Genomic DNA, 20,846 nt, shown 5'->3' on the forward strand with positions numbered 1-20,846 from the left:
CCTTGACTGGACAGTCAAGGAGGAGGAGGTAACAGTGGCAATGGTGAGGTGGTCCCAGGATTTTGGCCATCCAATAACCATGGCCCAATGGGAAAATTTATGGAAGATCAATTGGAAATTCACAAACTGTTACACAATTAGAGAGAACTTTCAAAAAATGCAACATCGATGGTATCTAACACCACAGAAACTTTCAAAAATGTATAAAAATGTGTCAAGTAATTGTTGGAGATGCGGAGACTCAGGAACATTCTATCATATGTGGTGGATATGTAGGAAAATCCAGGTATTCTGGGAGAGTATACATGCAGAACTGCAAAAAATGCTAAAGATCTCTTTCAATAAAAAACCAGAGGCCTACCTCCTGGGAATAACAGATTTGGATATTCCACAAAAGAGTAAGGGTATCTTTTTATATGCGATGGCAGCAGCAAGAGTTTTGATCGCAGCAAAATGGAAGAGTAATGAAATCCCCTCTATACAAGATTGGATCCAAAAGCTGACAGAATATGCCGAATTAGATGGTTTATCAGAAAAAATAAAGAATAAATAAAAACAAGAATTTGTTTCTAAATGGGAGGTTTTCAAAGAATATCTGAAAAATAAATATAGTAGTTTAAATTCTGTTGCAGCATTCGAGGAACTTCAGTGATAGTGCTAGGTAGATAGAAGAAATTAGATTTATTGAGAATAAGTTTAATTATGAAAAAAAATGTGTATTGGCAATACGTAATATGAATTTGAAATATGGAATAGACGGGAAGTTGGGTCTTTAGTGTTAAGACCAATAGATGTTTTATTGTTTGCCAAGAAAATTATGTGTCTATGGTTATTTTTGTAATTTGTGTGTAATTTGGTATTTGTGTTTTTCTCTGTGTGTGTTTTTCTTGTTGTATGTATAAATAAATAAAATTATCTTAAAAAAAGAAGACGAAGCGAGCGGAACAGAGATTGTGAGCTTGGCTTCCCCTTCTGGGGAGAGTGACATTCTGGGAAGACATAGGTCAGGGGTCAGCAAACTTTTTCAGCAGGGGGCCAGTCCACTGTCCCTCAGACCTTGTGGGGGGCCGGACTATATTTTGAATATTGGGGGGGGCATCTGCAGTTCTCCATAAATTTCTGAACTACAACTCCCACTGGCTATATGTCACTCTGACCTTTGCTCACTGCCAGTGTTGCCAAAAGCAACAGTGCAGTGCCCTTATTTTGAACACCTAAAATGTCACAGTGTAAGGGCACTAGAAATCTTTCTTAGGGTTCCTTTTGTAGAAGGAATCTAAGACCACAAAACACCTCCATTTAGTCCTGTTACTGGCACCCACTTTAGGGCAGGAGTTAGAATGCCAAATTGTGACCTGGGAGATCAGGGTGCAGACCCCCACTTGGAGATGAAGCTCACTTTGTGACTCTCTCTCAGTGTAACATCAGCACATAAGAAGTGGAAACAGAAAGCTAGAATTAGGAAAAGGGAAAATATTTCACCACAGCACAGGCAACAGGCATTTGTATGCAAATCAACCCTATGTACATTCATGGGGAAGTTCAGTTGAATTCAATGGAGTCTACTCCCCAATAAGTCTTGCTTTTTAAGAAAAATGCTCCTTTCCCCATTAACCCTTGGGGTGAACTTCCTACTCCCAAACCACTACTAAAATATAATGTATTCCCTCACTCTACAAAAGGTGTGGGGTTCCTTTGGCCCTCTGGATTGTAGAGCAAGTGCACTCCCATCACCAGTGGTATAGGGGTCTGGGGTTGCGGAGGTTACTATTTCTGCAGCAGGGTCCCTGCCTCCCACACCCAATCATCATGAGAGGCGAACTTTTTAGCTCCAAAGCTAAGCATGTAAGAAACAGTGAAAACACAAGGCACTTCGGTTTCAGCTCAATGCTGGCTCTGCTCAGAGTTGGTCCACTGAAATGGGCAGGCATAACCAACGCATAGCTTAGTCGGATGCAACCCAGCGCCTCCCAATTCATCCTTAGCTGGCCGAAACCCCGCCCATTTCATCCTCACCAGCAACGCTGTGAGGCAGAGAGACAGAAAGAAGGAAAAAGAGAGAAAAAGAGAGAAGGAACCTTGCTGGCTCAAAGACGCCTAGCTCAGCTGAACTTCGCCTCTCTCTCAGCGCCTAACAGCAGGTATTTGCAGACAAAGCCCTCTGCATGTGCTCGGAATCACCCTTCGCAAGCCTGCACCCACCCACCCCAGCCCCACATGCTGCCCCAGCCCCACATACAGCTCTAGTCCCACATGCTGCCCCAGCCCCACATGCAGCCCCAGCCCCAGCCCCACATACAGCTCTAGTCCCACATGCAGCCCCAGCCCCACATACAGCTCTAGTCCCACATGCTGCCCAGCCCCACATACAGCTCTAGTCCCACATGCTGCCCCAGCCCCACATGCAGCCCCAGCCCCACATACAGCTATGGTCCCCTCACACAGCCCCGCCCCCTCACGCGGACCCAAAGACACCCGCACACCCCGCATCTCCCCCCACGCAGAGAGGCGCCACATTCTCACCCTCCCGTCGGAAGCTGGAAGGCCTCGTCTTCTTCATCCATGTCCCCCAACATCCTGACGGCCCCTCGCTCCCCGCCCATTTCATCCTCACAAGCAACGCTGTGAGGCAGAGAGACAGAAAGAAGGAAAAAGAGAGAAAAAGAGAGAAGGAACCTTGCTGGCTCAAAGACGCCTAGCTCAGCTGAACTTCGCCTCTCTCTCAGCGCCTAACACCACGTATTTGCAGACAAACCCCTCTGCATGTGCTCGGAATCACCCTTCGCAAGCCTGCACCCACCCACCCCAGCCCCACATGCTGCCCCAGCCCCACATGCAGCCCCAGCCCCACATACAGCTCTAGTCCCACATGCAGCCCCAGCCCCACATACAGCTCTAGTCCCACATGCAGCCCCAGCCCCACATACAGCTCTAGTCCCACATGCTGCCCCAGCCCCACATACAGCTCTAGTCCCACATGCTGCCCCAGCCCCACATACAGCTCTAGTCCCACATGCTGCCCCAGCCCCACATACAGCTCTAGTCCCACATGCTGCCCCACCCCACCTACAGCTATGGTCCCCTCACACAGCCCCGCCCCCTCACGCGGACCCAAAGACACCCGCACACCCCGCATCTCCCCCCACGCAGAGAGGCGCCGCATTCTCACCCTCCCGTCGGAAGCTGGAAGGCCTCGTCTTCTTCATCCATGTCCCCCAACATCCTGACGGCCCCTCGCTCCCCGCCCATTTCATCCTCACAAGCAACGCTGTGAGTCAGAGAGACATAAAGAAGGAAAAAGAGAGAAAAAGAGAGAAGGAACCTTGCTGGCTCAAAGACGCCTAGCTCAGCTGAACTTCGCCTCTCTCTCAGCGCCTAACACCACGTATTTGCAGACAAACCCCTCTGCATGTGCTCGGAATCACCCTTCGCAAGCCTGCACCCACCCACCCCAGCCCCACATGCTGCCCCAGCCCCACATACAGCTCTAGTCCCACATGCTGCCCCAGCCCCACATGCAGCCCCAGCCCCAGCCCCACATACAGCTCTAGTCCCACATGCTGCCCCAGGCCCACATACAGCTCTAGTCCCACATGCTGCCCCAACCCCACATGCTGCCCCAGCCCCACATGCAGCCCCACCCCACCTACAGCTATGGTCCCCTCACACAGCCCCGCCCCCTCACGCGGACCCAAAGACACCCGCACACCCCGCATCTCCCCCCACGCAGAGAGGCGCCGCATTCTCACCCTCCCGTCGGAAGCTGGAAGGCCTCGTCTTCTTCATCCATGTCCCCCAACATCCTGACGGCCCCTCGCTCCCCGCCCATTTCATCCTCACCAGCAACGCTGTGAGGCAGAGAGACAGAAAGAAGGAAAAAGAGAGAAAAAGAGAGAAGGAACCTTGCTGGCTCAAAGACGCCTAGCTCAGCTGAACTTCGCCTCTCTCTCAGCGCCTAACAGCACGTATTTGCAGACAAACCCCTCTGCATGTGCTCGGAATCACCCTTCGCAAGCCTGCACCCACCCACCCCAGCCCCACATGCTGCCCCAGCCCCACATGCAGCCCCAGCCCCAGCCCCACATACAGCTCTAGTCCCACATGCAGCCCCAGCCCCACATACAGCTCTAGTCCCACATGCAGCCCCAGCCCCACATACAGCCCCAGCCCCACATGCAGCTCTAGTCCCACATGCTGCCCCAGCCCCACATACAGCTCTAGTCCCACATGCTGCCCCAACCCCACATACAGCTCTAGTCCCACATGCTGCCCCAGCCCCACATGCTGCCCCAACCCCACATGCAGCCCCAGCCCCACATACAGCCCCAGCCCCACATGCAGCTCTAGTCCCACATGCTGCCCCAGCCCCACATGCAGCCCCAGCCCCACATGCAGCTCTAGTCCCACATGCTGCCCCAGCCCCACATACAGCTCTAGTCCCACATGCTGCCCCAACCCCACATACAGCTCTAGTCCCACATGCTGCCCCAGCCCCACATACAGCTCTAGTCCCACATGCTGCCCCAGGCCCACATACAGCTCTAGTCCCACATGCTGCCCCAGGCCCACATACAGCTCTAGTCCCACATGCTGCCCCAGCCCCACATACAGCTCTAGTCCCACATGCTGCCCCAGCCCCACATGCAGCCCCAGCCCCACATGCAGCCCCAGCCCCACATGCAGCCCCACCCCACATACAGCTATGGTCCCCTCACACAGCCCCGCCCCCTCACGTGGACCCAAAGACACCCGCACACCCCGCATCTCCCCCCACGCAGAGAGGCGCCGCATTCTCACCCTCCCGTCGGAAGCTGGAAGGCCTCGTCTTCTTCATCCATGTCCCCCAACATCCTGACGGCCCCTCGCTCCCCGCGCCCCTCGACTAAGCCCAAGCCGGGAGGCGAGAGCCGCAAAGTGCGCGGCTGCAATTTCTCGGCCATGGCTCAAGTGCTGGGCTGCAGAAGCGAAACCAGCAAGCCAAAGCGGCCGGCGGCATTCGCGGTCCCCAAACGGGGCAAACTTCCACGCGGAGGGAAGAAACGCGTGCACTGGGACGCCAGCGATCAGCTGTTGCTGCCGCTGCCGCGAATTTGGCGGCGGGACTCTTAAGTTTGACGGAAAGGGAGGGGGACACGGCTGGACCAATGGGAAGCTGGTTTCTGGGAGAGGGAGGCGGGAGGGCGGGTGACGCTCGCTCGATGCTGGCCAATGAGGTGGCGCCTCCGCTCGCCGGGCGAAGAAGGGACGCGTCTGAGGAGATCGAGGGAAGGAAGAGAAGGCGAGGAAGGCGCAGGTAGCTAACTTCCGAATCTTCTCATTGTGCTATTTACACTTGGTCTGGCAAAACACATTTCTTTCTTCTTATTTAGCGTTCTCGTTTAATACCCATAAACTTTTACTATGTACATTCTCCATATTCCAAGATTCATTCTAGGTCTGTCAGGAGATTAACGTTGCCACTCATTTTTAAGATCTTCCTTAAATGTTATCCGATCTTGATTAACTTTTGGTATTGAATTTCCTCTTATTCTCCCTGTTGTTCTGGCAAGTTGTAGATCTTCTATCATTTTTGCTTGCCAGTCCGTTTTTGTGGGGATGATATCACTGTTACCAGAAACAGCAGGTTCAAATTCTTTGTACTCATTCAAATCCTAACAGATGTTGGTTAGATCGGACAAATAGCTGAAGAGGAAACTGAGCTGGTGTAGCCAATAATGTGGGATTTAAGAGGTTTTTGTGGTAAGGGGGAATTGTGTGCTTTGACAATGTAGTGTGTTCACACCCTCAGTTGCTTTACTGTGTAAGTCGCTTTGAGGTACCTGAATGCAAAAATAATGTCGGATTTAAGAGGTTTGGTGATGCATCTTACTCTAAACACCCATGACATGTCATAGAAAATAATCCAACTCTGGGATCATCTCTTGAGGTTAATTCTTGCACTGAACAAGTGTTGTGCGTTTCATTCCCACACACTGCTCCAGTAATGTTTGCAGCTGAAGCCTACATTTCAAGAAAGTTCCAGGAATCAGTGAACAGAAGCATTGCTGATTTTTCTACAATGTCTTATGACGAGCTTGTAAAGCTAGTGTAACCTGGCTAGCCAATTCAAAATTTGTGCTCACCAGAACATGCCCTTGCTGCAAAGAGCATGCTGCACCACTGAAAGATGGAGTAAGATGAAGGACAAAGATGCAAGGGTGTGATATCTTTCCCTGTTTCTGCACCTGCATCATCTTCCTCCAGCTCAAAGCCAGAAAGGTAAGACAGAGGTTTGTTTTGGCTCTCTGTTCACACCCAGCAAGTGTTTAGCAGAACTAAAGCAAGCTGTAGGCTTCTAACCATGTTTGGGACTGCGGAGAGCGTAATTATTTTTATCCCTCAGCAGCTCTAATGTCAGAAGAAGGCCTCAGATTTGACCCACTCGCAAGAGCACGTCTAACTCCTTGCTCTGATGAAGGGAGCAAGCAGGCCTTGTTTCTTCTAATAAAGAGTTAACTTCACTTACTACGTGTTATGTAGTGTAGTTTCACCCTGGGCCAACAGGGGGATACTGTATATAGTTTTCACTCAGGTCTGTAGATAGTTTTCACTCAGGTCCGCGGCAGTTATTTTAGGCGGGAACTCTGGGCTGTTGTGGTTACAATGTTGACAGCCGGCTGCCTATAAATACAGGCCGGCTGAGCTGTTCGCTGTCAGTTCTATTCCAGCTTACCTTAATAAAGAGCTACTTGAAGAAATCGCTGTGCCGGCTGCTATGTCAACCCACTACTTAACACTGGCGACGAGGATGGGATAGATGGACATCAGAGCACAGCCAGATGCGGCCAGCCTCTGAACTGAGCTGAATCACAGAGCGAAATCACTGAGCGAAATCACTGAGCGAAATCACTGGGCAGAACCAATTCAGAGCTGACTGTTCTGGCTAGAGCACTGTGTTCCATCCATCGCCCTTCACGCCGGCATCGGAATCATGGCTTCACTTGTGCCTCTACCGCCGTTTGCGCCAGCCTCTGAGTCATGGGACTCCTACCTCGCTCGGTTCGACTGCTACCTCCAAGCCAACGAGCTGACAGCAGTATCCATGGATCGGAAGCGGGGCCTATTCCTCAGCCTCTGTGGGCCTGAGGTGTTTGAGACGGCCCGAGCATTGGTTGCGCCTGAAGCAGTCCAGGCAACACCATGGGACACGATCCAAGAGAAGCTTCGCAACCACTACGCACCAAAGCCGTCCAAGATTGCTGCCCGCCATGCGTTCTACCACCGGAACCAGGCAGAGGGGGAGTCAATCAACAACTACGCCACCGCCCTGTGACAGGCTGCAATGCACTGTGAGTTCCGAGACTTAGACGATGCCCTGATGGATCGAATCGTCTGCGGGGTCCGGGACATCCATCTGCAACGGCGTCTCCTAGCCAAGCCAGACCTCACGCTACAGAAAGCCATTGAGGAGGCTGTGGCCTCAGAAGCTGCTGAACGCTCCGCCCAGGAGATCCGCAAGTCCAGCAGCCCGCGTCTTGCTAGGGAGCCAGTTCCGGTGCATCATGAAGAGGCCAGCAGTGATGAGGCATCCTCCAGTGAAGACGATGACGTGCACCAGACAAAGCGGGAGCGCAGGAAGTCCCAACAGAAGTCCAAGGGACAACCGGAATGTGCTGGCTGCGGAGGCAACCATTCCCGTGCCAAGTGTCGATTCAGAGACGCCATCTGTAGGAGGTGTTCCAGAAGGGGCCACATCGCTAAGGTCTGCCGATCGGCTCCGTCTGACACCCCCCCTTCATCGACTCGCAAGTTCAAGTCTTCACTCCAGTCTGCCAAGGAAAGTTGTTTCGCTCTCACCAACTGCCGCTGCCCGTCTGGAACCACGATTGGCCAAACCGACTCGCCTACGCGACGCAAGCTGAACGTCACGGTGCTCATTGAAGGAGCTCCATGTGACATGGAGATCGACACCGGGTCTGCCCTGTCCGTCGTGTCATGGAGCACCATCAAAAGACTGGTACCCAGAGTGTCCAAAAGGCTACTCGACTCTCACCGCGTACACCTGAGAGACTACCAGGGAAACGACATTCCCGTGGTAGGCGTTGGCCGGTTCCGGATCGCCTTCAAGGATTTTTCGGGCCTGCTCCGGTTGGTGGTGGTCGAAGGTCAGCGGCCAAGCCTCCTAGGGCTAGACTGGTTTGATGCCCTCGGCCTGGAAGTCACCGGCATCAACTGCATCTCTAACGCAGAGACTGAGGGTCTGGTCAAAGACTTTGCCGAGGTTTTTGACGGCACCTTGGGACAATATACTGGTACGCCCATCTCCTTTAGCCTTGATCCACAAGTCGCCCCCATCAAGCTAAAGCCACGCCGGGTTCCCTTTGCTCTCAAGGCTAAGGTGGACGAACAACTGGACAAACTGATCGCCCAAGGAGTTTTGGAGCCCGTTGACCACGCAAAGTGGGAAACCCCCATCGTCACGCCTGTCAAGCCAGATGGGTCGGTGAGAATCTGCGCTGACTACAAGTGCACGATCAACAAGGCACTTCAGCAGCACGCTTATCTGGTTCCTGTTGTCCAACACCTGCTGCATTCCCTGGGTGAGGGTAAGGTCTTCGCTAAGCTGGACCTTGTCCAAGCCTATCAACAACTGCCAGTCGATGATGCCACTGCTGAAGCCCAGACGATCGTCACCCACCGGGGGGCATTCCGTTGCCGCCGGTTGCAGTTCGGGGTGAGTGTGGCTCCTGGCATCTTCCAAAGCCTTATGGAGCGTCTCCTGCAAGGGCTTCCGGGCGTGGTACCATATTTTGATGACGTCTTGGTGTCTGCAGACTCACACCAGCAGCTGTTCGAGCGCCTCCATGCCGTGCTGACCAGGTTCCAGGAGGCCGGGCTCAAGGTAAAAAGGGAGAAGTGCCTGATTGCCGTTCCACAGGTAGAGTTCCTGGGCTATCTTATCGATGCCTCCGGCCTTCATCCAACCACATCCAAGATCCGCGCTATCCAGCAGGCCCCCACCCCAAAGAACAAAACGGAGTTGCAGGCATTCCTGGGGCTGCTGAACTTTTATAACATGTTCCTGCCCCACAAAGCCACAGTGGCTGAGCCTCTTCACCGACTCCTTAGCACTAAGACGCCTTGGGCCTGGGGTCATCGAGAGACGGCGGCCTTCAACGCGGTCAAGGCTCTCCTTTCTTCGGACAGTGTGCTGGTACAGTACAGTGAATCCAGGCCGCTGGTCCTTGCCTGCGACGCCTCACCTTTTGGCATCGGTGCTGTCCTTAGTCACCGTTTTCCAGATGGAAGAGAAGCACCGCTCGCCTACTTTTCCAGGACACTATCTCCGACGGAACGGAATTACAGCCAGCTCGACAAGGAGGCATTGGCACTTGTGGCTGGAGTGAAGAGGTTCCATGAATACCTCTATGGCAGGACTTTTGACCTCATCACTGACCACAAGCCACTCCTGGGCCTCCTCGCCGGTGATCGTCCAACTCCACCGGTCCTCTCACCACGCATGCTGCGATGGACTGTTTTCCTGGCTGCCTACCACTACCGGCTCGTCCATCGCCCGGGGAAATCGATGGGCCATGCCGACGCCCTCAGCCGTTGCCCTCTTCCAGCATTTGTGGAAGACCCGGCTCCAGCTTCATCGCTCCTTCTGATTGAGGATCTTCCGGCAGTGCCTGTATCGGCTGCCACTGTGGCCTCCGCGTCTGCCCAGGATCGCACCATCAGCCGGGTGCTCAACTGGGTGTGGAGGGGGTGGCCACAAGGGCCTTTTGCATCGGAGTTCCAGCCCTTCGCAACCAGACAACATGAACTCTCAGCTCATCGCGGCTGTCTGCTGTGGGGAGACCGCGTCGTGATTCCCCAGGGACTCCGTCAGCGCGTCCTGGAGGCTCTGCACATTGGCCACCCAGGAATTGTCAAAATGAAGGCGTTGGCTCGGTGTTACGTCTGGTGGCCTAATATGGACGATGCCATCACTGCCTGGGTGTCCGCCTGTCAAGCGTGCCAAGAGTCGAGGCCTGCACCACTGGCAGCTAAGGGACACACCTGGGAGACGCCAAAGACACCCTGGTCGAGGGTGCACATCGATCTGGCTGGCCCCTTTCACGGCCGGACCTTTATGGTAGTGGTGGACGCCTATTCCAAATGGCTGGAGGTCGCCCTGATGCCCTCCACCACTACCGAAGCTGTCATCCGGGTGCTGCGAGGCCTGTTTGCAACGCATGGGTGTCCTGATGTCCTTGTCTCTGACAACGGACCGCAGTTCACGTCAGGCACGTTTGAGCGGTATCTTTTGGGACTGGGCATCCGCCATGCCCTAACGGCACCTTTTCATCCATCCAGCAACGGGCAAGCGGAAAGAATGGTGCGCTCGACAAAAGAGGCACTGGCGCGCCTGGACCGGGGAGACTGGCATGAGCGGGTCGCCGAATACTTGTTCGTGCAACACATCACCCCTCATGCGGCCACAGGGAGGAGTCCTGCTGAACTGCTTATGGGCCGCCGCCTCAGGTCACCGCTCGACCGGCTACACCCAGACTTTGCCGTGGCTGAACCCCCAGGCTGTGCCAACGCACCACGGTCATTTGTCCCAGGAAACCAGGTCTTTGCCCGGAACTATGTGGGGGACATCCCTTGGGTGCCAGCCACAGTAGTGGGAGTCACTGGACCTCGCTCGTACCAGGTGGCACTCGAAGACGGACGTTTGTGGCGACGGCACATAGACCAGCTTAGGCGCAGGGTTGGCGACTTGGACACTACCGAGGTGCCCCCAACTGCGCTTGCGGCTCCAGAAGAGACACGTACAGATGGCGAGGCCCCACCTACACCTCCCTCGCAAACTGCCAGCGGGGAGCCGAACCAAGCCGTTTCAGAACAGACTCAGACCACTCCACTTGCGGAGGCTCCACCCACAGCAGCGGATCCAGGGGAGTTGGTTCCAACGCCACCTAGGGTCGCACCACAGCCGCAGCGAGAACTGTGTGGCCCTCCGGACTTGGCTACCAGTCCCCAGCGGTCTGGCAGAGTTTCCAAGCGCCCAACTTATTTAAAGGACTATGTTGTTGGACAGGTATCACTGTTGGTCTAAGTATGGGAAATGTAACCGATATGCTTTTGTGCCTAATTGAACCATTACGCGTAGTGCTGTATATAAGGAAACCATTACGATTGTAACTAACGCCTTATCTCGGTGGGGAGGGGTGTTATGTAGTGTAGTTTCACCCTGGGCCAACAGGGGGATACTGTATATAGTTTTCACTCAGGTCTGTAGATAGTTTTCACTCAGGTCCGCGGCAGTTATTTTAGGCGGGAACTCTGGGCTGTTGTGGTTACAATGTTGACAGCCGGCTGCCTATAAATACAGGCCGGCTGAGCTGTTCGCTGTCAGTTCTATTCCAGCTTACCTTAATAAAGAGCTACTTGAAGAAATCGCTGTGCCGGCTGCTATGTCAACCCACTACTTAACACTACGTATGATTTCTTGCTGGCTGGCTCGCTGAGAACAAACTACCACCGAAGGAGCATGGTGTGTCCTCCACCAAAGGTACTACCTCTCCTCTAACACCCCCCACACTAATAACACACACACAGGTACTGTCCAGGATTCACAATGGCACCCAAAATCCAAACATCAATGAAGACCCCCCCACACACACACCTTGAGCACTCCTGAGCTGAATCTCGCGATCATATCTCTACTTGTGGTTTACCATGTGCCACAAAACGGGCAAAGTCTTGCCAAACTGAAATTTCAGTCTGCCATCTTGATTCAAAATGGCACCCAACATACAAACAGCAATAAGGTCTGCTGCCCCACTCTGGGAACCCTCATGCCAAGTTTAGTATTATAAATGGAGAGTTCTCCAATTGTATAGAGGGTAAATGGGCAAACCATTTCCCAAAATATCAGTCAGGTCAACATATTCCTCCAGCATGACATAGAAAAAGTGTTGGGGGTAGGGTGGGAGGGAGAGTTGGACTCCCCAGAGTTGGAATTAATAGATGGCAAAAAAGCCAGTGTCTTGTCAATATATAATTCCAATTAAAAGCTGTAAAATCATGAGTCCCAGCTCTTGAGAGCAGGAAAGAAGGGGTTGGGAGCGATTCACTGATAAATGTATTTATGCACTGGCTCAATGGGAAAACTTTAGAAATTCATCGGAAATCACTCATTGTATCAATCATCTCCGTTCCAATGGCATTTAGGACCCAGGGAAGTGAGGTATAAGGGGAGGGGTGAGTGAGCCCACCATAATCCCCGAGATGTACAGACACATCTGCAGGGCCTTCCCAAGGAGTCATGGCCAGTGATATCCAACCACCTCAGTCACAATGCCTATCCATCCTATAGTGGGATGAAGCCAGACAAGACAGAGGGGTGTATTTGATTTGACTCAGGGACCAAGGAGCTGTAAATACTTTCCTTTGTACTGAGATGGGAGTAAGTGTGAAAGACTATATTTACGTGACAGGGGTATGCCTGGATCTCAGGTTCTCAGGCATTACCTCAATAGAATTAGAACAGAGAGAGGGGAAAAATCAAAAGAAGGGAGATTACCATATTCATTTTTTCAAATGGCAGAAAATTTAAATTTAAAAAACGCATGGAGACATAGATACCCAAATGAAAAAATAATACACTAATTATTCTGAGGCCAAGCAATAGGCAGGAAGAATAGCTGGAATTTGGATATCAAGCAATTTAATTTGGAAAATCAAAAAGGTAGAAATACAACCTAAATCAATAACAGACCATAATTCAATTATGATGGAGTTAAGAAACAACAGAAAAATACAGTTGACCCTTAGGTTATGTTACCTTTGGGTAATGTAATACTTGGGTTGCAAACCTGGAAGTGTATACTTCCGGGTTTCACTGCGTGGTCATGCACAGAAGTGCTCAATCGAGCTGTGCGCATGCACAGAAGGGCATCTCCAGTTTCAAAGGTTTTTGGGATGTGGCCAGGCTCCAGCACAGATCCAATTCGTAATCGAAGATGGAGAATGAATGAAAAAATCTTAAACAATGAAAAGATAATGAACAAAGCACAAGAACTTCTGAAGGAATTTTTTCAAATAAACATGGCACAAGAAACATACATCAGAGTGATATGGGATGCAAGCAAACCTTTCATAAGAGGCTTTTATATACAACATGATGCGATACAAAAAAGAATTAGAGAGGAAAAATTCGATCAAATTAGAAAGGAAATAGAAGCAAATGAGAAAATATTAGCCAAAGACCCAAAGAATGAAAATGCAAGTAAAAAAAAAAAAAAGAAATTATTTCAAAATTATTTCTATTGTGTCCATTTCACCCTGAGTGCTTGGCCTCTCCTTCTCAATTCTGGCGGAGAGCCTGAGAGGCGGCCTTGCAGTTTAAGCAGAGGCTGCACGTGTTTCTTCAACCGGTGCTTCCGAAGAATGAGCCTCAGGAGCTGCAAAAAGCAGACTGTCTTGGGCTCCTTCGAGAGCGGTGGATGGAGGACTGCTTGAGCTTTCCTTCAGATTAGCCAAAGGAGCGGGGGATGCCACTGGTGCTGGTTCTAGGAGAGAGTTGCTGTGGGGATCCCCATAAAGGGGTACGGCACTTGGCTGCTTCCTTCCCGCAGGTCCTTCCTCCTCGGTGCTGCTGCTCCCCCTTTGCTCCTCCTGACTCTCCAGCAGCTGCAGAATTCTTGTCTGGAACAAGTAGAGGGGAGGGGGGATTATTTGCCACAAAAACGACTGCAGCCCCTGATGAAAGTACTGTGTAATGGTTGGTCTCTAACCAGGACTCAGGAGACCAGGGTTTGAATCCCTACTCAGCCACACAGGCACAGCTAAGTGACTTTCACTTTGTAGTACCTTAGATACAACCTGTTATTTCTAGAGAGCTGGGCTTCACCCTCTTTGCTGCTCCCATGATTAGTAATATGGGGCTAAATGCCACCCCAATCTCCAGGGGTCTAGGCACTTAGTCTGTGTTTCTTTGGAAATGAGGCACAGTGTAGACTGTGGTGTCATAATGATATCTATCTATCTATCATCTATCTATCTATCTATCTATCTATCTATCTATCTATCTATCTATCATCTATCTATCTATCTATCTATCTCTATCTATCATCTATCTATCTATCCTTTATTGTGGTCCAAAGATCCACAAAACAATTTCTAAACTAGATACAGTTAAAACAACCAGACAGACAGATGGAAGAAACCAAGGCAGTCATTTGTTTTATCTAGGGCATAATGATCTTTGTTTCTTACAACCTCCGAAAGAAACTTTGCCACGGCCAGTGTAATATCATTTGACCTGTCATCCAAAAGGTATTTAATATGGGAGGATTCAGATTTTCCTGGAAAATTTGCCAGTAGGGGATTGATCAGTTGGTCCCTTGCGTGTTCATGCAACCGATGTCTGCAGAACATAAACAAAACCTATTCTGATAGAGGATGCCTCTCAGCCTGTCATTTAGAACTTCCAAGGGAAATATATTTAGTCTGGCTTTGGTAAATAAATGCCGATAGGTAGGTACAGACAAATTCCTAAGGTATGACGATATTTGATAGTCATACCCGCATTGGATTCCAGCTGCGACCAGGCTACAAATTACATAAGATCGGGATCGCAGGTCCCTATGTGAGATGTCCCAAAGCCTTTGCCTCAAGGATTCAAGGGCAGTGTCATAACCCAGATGATATAAGAGGGATGATGGTAGTGGAGCAACATACGTTAATTTCCCCACTTGTCCCTTTCAATCCTCCCTTTAAGAATGAAAGAAGACGCATGATCAGGGTTCAAGGGCATCTTCCAGGGAGGCAAAAAACAGTCAAGGGTGCAAAGCTGGGGGGAGGGGTGGCACTGGGAGAATCCTAAGGGTCAGAAAGAGTTTTCCAGGGAGCCACTTCTGGCCTCGGGTGATGACTTTTGCCACCCCTGGGCACTACCTTCTCCAGATTCTCCTTCTTAACGCGGAGATCAGCCAGCTCCTCTTCCAGGGCTGCCACCTTCTCATCCAACTTCTTCCCACTCAGCTTCTCCTCCTGGTATCTGCTTTTCATGTCGTCAGACGATTTCTGAAGTTCTGTGGAGGTGGGCCACAGAGCCAGTTACAATGCATGTCCTTGTTTCCATCCACTGCTGTAGCTAAGCCTAAGTACAGCGCCATCTGCACTACATGCTTTAAACACTCACAGCTTCCCACAAAACATTCTATGAACTGAGAACATTCTGTTAAGGGAGCTGAGAGGTGGTGGGAAACCCCAGTCTGCCATCACCCCCAACTACAATTCCCAGACTGTTAAACTATGCTGGAAATGGCTGCTTAAGCAGGGCTCTCCACTTCTATACAACTACAGTGGTACCTCAGGTTAAGTACTTACTTCGTTCTGGAGGTCCGTTCTTAACCTGAAACTGTTCTTAATCTAAGGTACCACTTTACCTAATGGGTCCTCCCGCTGTTGCTGCTGCTGCCACGCCACCGGAGCACAATTTCTGTCTCATCCTGAAACAAAATTCTTAACCCGAGGTACTATTTCTGGGTTAGTGGAGTCCGTAATCTGAAGCATGTGTAACCTGAAGCGTCTGTAACTCGAGGTACCACTGTATTGGCAGCTGGGGAAAAAATCACACTTCCCAGGATTCCTTGGGAGAAAGCCATGCCTGACTGCAGTGGCATGATAATGCTGTATAGTGTGGATGGGGCCTCCGTGTAACTTTAAAGACATATCACATGTTTCTTCTCACTCTTACACTGTTCTGCTCTTGCATGCAGGGCAAGGAAGGTGCAGAATCTGCACAAACCCATTTTCTATTATGTTACATTATGTTATTGTTTGTAAGCTGGAGATTCATTTCAACAAAAAGCAGCATAGAAATATAATCAATCAAGTTTGTAGAGATCAGAAGCTTGCCTTTTTTAAACAGATGGAATTAAAGTCAAGAGTCTTTTTGGAGATTGTGTGTCTGAGTTTTTAACAGCTACACTGCAGGAGGCCCTAAGGAGCAGGACCTCCAGAGATTGCTGGACTCCAACCCCATCATCCCTGGCTACGCTTGCTGGGGCTCATGAGAGGTGAAGGCCAGTAATACTTGGAGGGCCACAGGCTCCCTACCCGCAAGCTAAAAATTTCCTAGGATGATAAAACTACTCTGCATGTGCTTGGATAGTGCTCTTCTGCCTTTTCAGCACCTCCTCTCAGCTTCCATTACCTGCCAGCTGTGCACAGAGTCGGCTGACCTGGGCTTTCTGCCTCTCCAACTCTGTCAGGGCTTCATTCAGTTGGGAGTGGAGATCTATCTCCTGCTTCTGATGACGGGTCAACTCCAGCTGGAGCTGGGTGATCTGCGCCGTGGCTTCCGCTAGCTTCTTGCTGATCCTGACCTGCAATGCAAAGGAGTAGAAGAGACAGGAGAACATATGGGGAAGGAGTGCCCACGGTTGGACTTCCGGGGTGGCGCCATCGGTAATGGCGGACTCTCACTGATCCGGAGGGACTGGCTCTACGCGAATCGGGTCTGTTCCGCTACGGCGAAGCGGGGACCCTTGAAAAAATCGCAGGCGGGTGAAGCCTGTGACCGTGGGACTCGGCAGGCACCTTTTGCGCCCCCCCAATCTGCAAAGGAGTCCAATTACGGGCTCTGGAGTGAAGCGGGGAAGTGGCGTGGCGCTGAGAGTCAACTGCTTCTTCCGTGGAGCGAAGCCGCACAGCCGTTACCGGAGAGCACTACCTTTTTCCTGTGACAATCTGGCTACAAAAACAACTACTCGTGAGTAGGTTAATTTGGGAAATAAAGGAGAACAAATAAAGGAAACAAATTTTGGAAATAAAGGAGAACAAAGACGTAATTTGATACCGAAGCAGGGAGGCATAAACAGGAAGTCTGCCTTCCGTTCTTTGTAAATAGAGCAAAGCAATGAACTTGTAAGCTAAAACCTTGAAAGACACTTGAAAAGAACTATAATTCTAACATCAAAACAAGCGATCTCCCCCCTTGGCTGCAGGAGAGGAGGGGGAAAGGTGTGAACTGTATTTCCCTGCAGAAAGAGAGAAAAGGAAGCTAAAATCCACCGCGGGCTGCCATTGGACAACAAGAATGCCGTACTGTGAAATGCACTGTTAGTGAATAGAGTACTTTTTGACAGCTAACTCTGTAAGTGAGATACAATGTTTCTGGCTGGCTTCTCCTGGTTCTAAAGTAACTGGAAAATAACTGAAATTGAAACTTGTCTATTTTGTGAATTGGGGGATTAAAAAAAAGTTTATTTATTTTAAGGCAACAACTTTTGACTGCTACTGTGTCCCCCTAGAGGAAGTTTGAAATTGTTACAATAACAACTGGGCCAGGGGAATTTTCCACTTCAAAACAAATTCTGGCTGTGGGACAGACCTTGGGCTTTAGCTAGAGTGTTATGGCAGATGGAAAAGAAAAGACAGATTTGCCTCAGGAAAAAACAACGAGGTCTGGTAGATCTTTTCGCCCAGACGCTGGGCTTCAGCGAAGAGCTTCAACATCTGGCCCCTCTGTATCATCAGGGGCTGCATTTGTACAACCTAAACCTAAAGAAATGACTCCCAAAGATGTTTTAGCTCAAACATTAGGCAAAATTAATGAATCTCTGGAAAAGCTAAGTAAACAAGTAGCTGAAGCATCAATCAAAATTGACCAAAATACTACAAGTATCAACAATTTGGGACAGAAGGTAAATACTAATACAGAAACTATTGAGAAACTGCTACAGGAATCTACTTTGACCTGAAAGACAGCTGAAGAAGCAAAGGAAATAGCAGTTTCAGGACTTCCGGGTTGACACCATCGTTTAATGGCGGATTCCCTCCGAGCTCCGGAGGGAATCGGCTCTGCAGAGCTGGGTCTTGCCGCGGCGGCGACGCAGGGACCCTTAAAATCACAGGCCCAGAAGCCTGTGAGCGTAGTGACTCAGCGGGCACCATTTACGCCCCCCAATCCGTGAAGGAGCCCTTCTAAGGGCTTCGGAACGGGGACGGGGTGTGGCGCGGTGCTGAGAGTACTCCCTCATCTGCAGAGTGAAGCCGCAAGCCATTATCGGAGAGCGCCAACTTTTTCCTTGGGACATTCGGACTTTAAAACATCAACCCGTGAGTAATACGGAAATTGGAACTTTAAAGAAAAAATTATTGGAATCAGGAACGAGCGGGGAAGGGTTAAAAAGGAAGTCTGCCCCCCCTCTTTGTAAACAATATAAAGCAAAGGACCTGCTAGCTAAGGTCGAGAGAATTTCTTCTTTCTTTTTCGCAAAAGATTTTAATTTCACGATTTGATATTACAAGTTTTTCCCTGAGGATTAAGAACTGTTTTAGAGAGCTGAAGTTCCACCCCCCCCGGGCCCGGGATCGCCCCGTGAGAGAGCCTGTTGATGAAGTATTGAAGAGCTTGACAGCTGTCAAGTCAGCTGTCAAGACGGAAAAAGAGAACCCTGTATTTGTTGCTTCTGCCGGTTACACTGGTTACAATTTGTTGACAATGAGGAAGGGCTGTTACAAAATAACTGGATTTCTGGACTCATGCTGAAAAGAATATTAAGGAACTAAAATCCCCCTAGAGGGACTTAGTGACATTACAGAAATGGCTGGAGGAGAGAAAATCCAGGCTGAATTAGACAGAGCATTTGTTCTCTTGGGAAAGTTACAAGGCCAATTTGATGTTATGGCTACAAATGTTTCAACTCTGGACTTAACAGTAAATAACATTCTTGGATTGGATAAGGATTGGAAACAAGGAGCTTATTTAACTGGACGAATAGAGAAATCCGAGAATCTTGATAATATGGAGAAGGAGACATATGTTGCCCTTGAAGAAAAGGGAGGAGCTGGCGTGCAGATGTTAAAAGAGAGTTCTACTTTGAGGCCAAGCATGATGGCAATAAAGGAAAATAAAAATCTGATGTGGAAAGCCCGGCCTGAATTGCGAGATCGAGAAATGGAGAGATCTTCTTATGTGGAGATCAGAAGACCTAAGGATTACAAATGTGATTAAGGTGGAGGTTAGAGCTTTGGGGATTTTTGAACTGGAAAGGAGCAAGAAACAAGAAATGGAACACCCCATAGGCTCTACTTTTAAGTATGGAGGCCTAGCTGGAAAAAATATGGACACTGTTGGGCTGGAGTTTCTCCAAGATTTGGTGTTTAATATCAAGGTCCATCAAAAAGACCGACAGAGAGGAACTGAGAGACTATCAAGAGCCTCGGACGTGAGATCTCCAGGCTGATAGTAGATTAAGACTGATGGACATTGTTGGGGGCTGAAACCGGGAAAGGGGGGGTGGAGTTTGGGAATCCAAAGGGTTCATAACTATAATGTATTTCATTTTTCTTTTTATTTTTTTGTTTGTTATTGTTATGTAAATTGGGAAATTCGTGGAAGGGAATTTTGGTCGACCTTAGAAAAAATGTTTTAAGAATAAGAACTGATGTATAAGTTTGATGCTTAAGTTTGGACAAGGTAAAATTGGATCTTCTTCTTTTTCTTCCTATTTTCTTAAATGAACCAAACTAAATGAAAATAAGGTTATCAAAAACAAATTGAAGGAAGGGCTGAGAAACACTGTAAAATTAATGAATGTTAGAATGATGATGGTTTAGAAGCTAAGTGGTTTACAACAGTAATGTTTAAGTTAAAAGAAAAGAAAGGTTAAAAAACTAAATGAAATTAAGGGAGAGGACTTGCTGAATAAAAAATTTGAAATTGGAATACAGAAAGGGGAGGTAGGAGGAGGTCAGCGAAGTTAGGTATAAGAAAATAAGGGATCGAAATTATACTTGTTTTTTTGTCTGTGTTTTTTTTGTTTTCTTTATATAATTTCTAAAACCTCAATAAATATCTATTTTAAAAAAAGGAAATAGCAGTTTCTGTAGAAAAGAAGATACCACCGATACATAAGCAACTTGAAGGCCACAGGTCGATATTGTCTATGGCTGAATTGAAGGAGAAACAAACAAATTTGAGGATTAGGGCCGTACCTGAACTTGAGAAAGACTGACTTTCTTATGCAGGAATTTGCAGACTTTTGGAACCCAGATTTGGAGAAGGAAGATTTCAAGATAGTGAGTGCTTTCAGGCTGGGAAGAGGAGGGAAGAAGAACAGGGTGAGAGACTGTTTGATCACCCTCCGAACAAAAGAGGAGAGAGACAAAATCTTGAGTCTGCACTTCCAGAAGACTTTGGAAATACACCAGTCAAAAGTGGAGATATTTAAAGACATTCTGAAATATCTTTTGGACCTTAGGTCCAATTATGGAGATTTGGTTGCCCTGTTGAGAAGCAACAGAATCATCTTTAGGTGGGAATTTCCCCAAGGCCTATTTTTTAGCTTCAAAGGAAGAAAGGTAAATATAAGATCAGTGGACGACAAAGAAAGATTTTTGAAAGACCACGGAGAAGACCTGCAGAAAGAATCTGGAGAAGAGTTAAGAGCACTAGAAAGAGGAATATTAGACATAGCAAAATTACCTTTTGGATTAAAAGACTGCCAGAGAAGGTGATACCACCGATAGAGCAGGAACAGGCACTTGGTGCAGTTGGAGGAAAAGTAAAGTAACTACATCATGGCTATGCAACTATTAAGCTGGAATTGTAATGGTCTCAACTCCCCCCAGAAAAGGAAAAGTGTGTTTCATTTATTAAAAAAGGAACAATTGGACTTGATTTTTCTACAGGAAACACATGTGATAAGGCTACATAGAAAAGTATTGATTAATAAAAGACTGGGCCAGGAATTTATCTCATTGGATAAAGTTAAAAAAAGAGGAGTAGTGATTTATGCAAAGGAGAGACTATCACCGAAATTTATCTTTAAGGATGACCAAGGAAGATTTGTGGCAATTGA

At 49.0% G+C, this 20,846-nt stretch overlaps 1 protein-coding gene across 1 annotated transcript in view; it reads right to left on the reverse strand.

Moving 5' to 3' along the window:
* LOC308578687 (FK506-binding protein 15-like) overlaps nucleotides 1-20,846 on the reverse strand; it is a gene marked incomplete at its 5' end in the record, with an annotated part of 122,827 nt that overhangs the window by 29,943 nt on the left and 72,038 nt on the right. The window contains one exon of the mRNA XM_081179159.1: nucleotides 14,929-15,065. Within this exon, the coding sequence (XP_081035285.1) occupies nucleotides 14,929-15,065 (137 nt within the window). The remainder of the gene's footprint in view (nucleotides 1-14,928; nucleotides 15,066-20,846) is intronic.

This window comes from Podarcis bocagei, assembly GCF_964188305.1.
Source record: "Podarcis bocagei genome assembly, chromosome: Z".
In the NCBI taxonomy this organism is placed as follows: domain Eukaryota; kingdom Metazoa; phylum Chordata; class Lepidosauria; order Squamata; family Lacertidae; genus Podarcis; species Podarcis bocagei.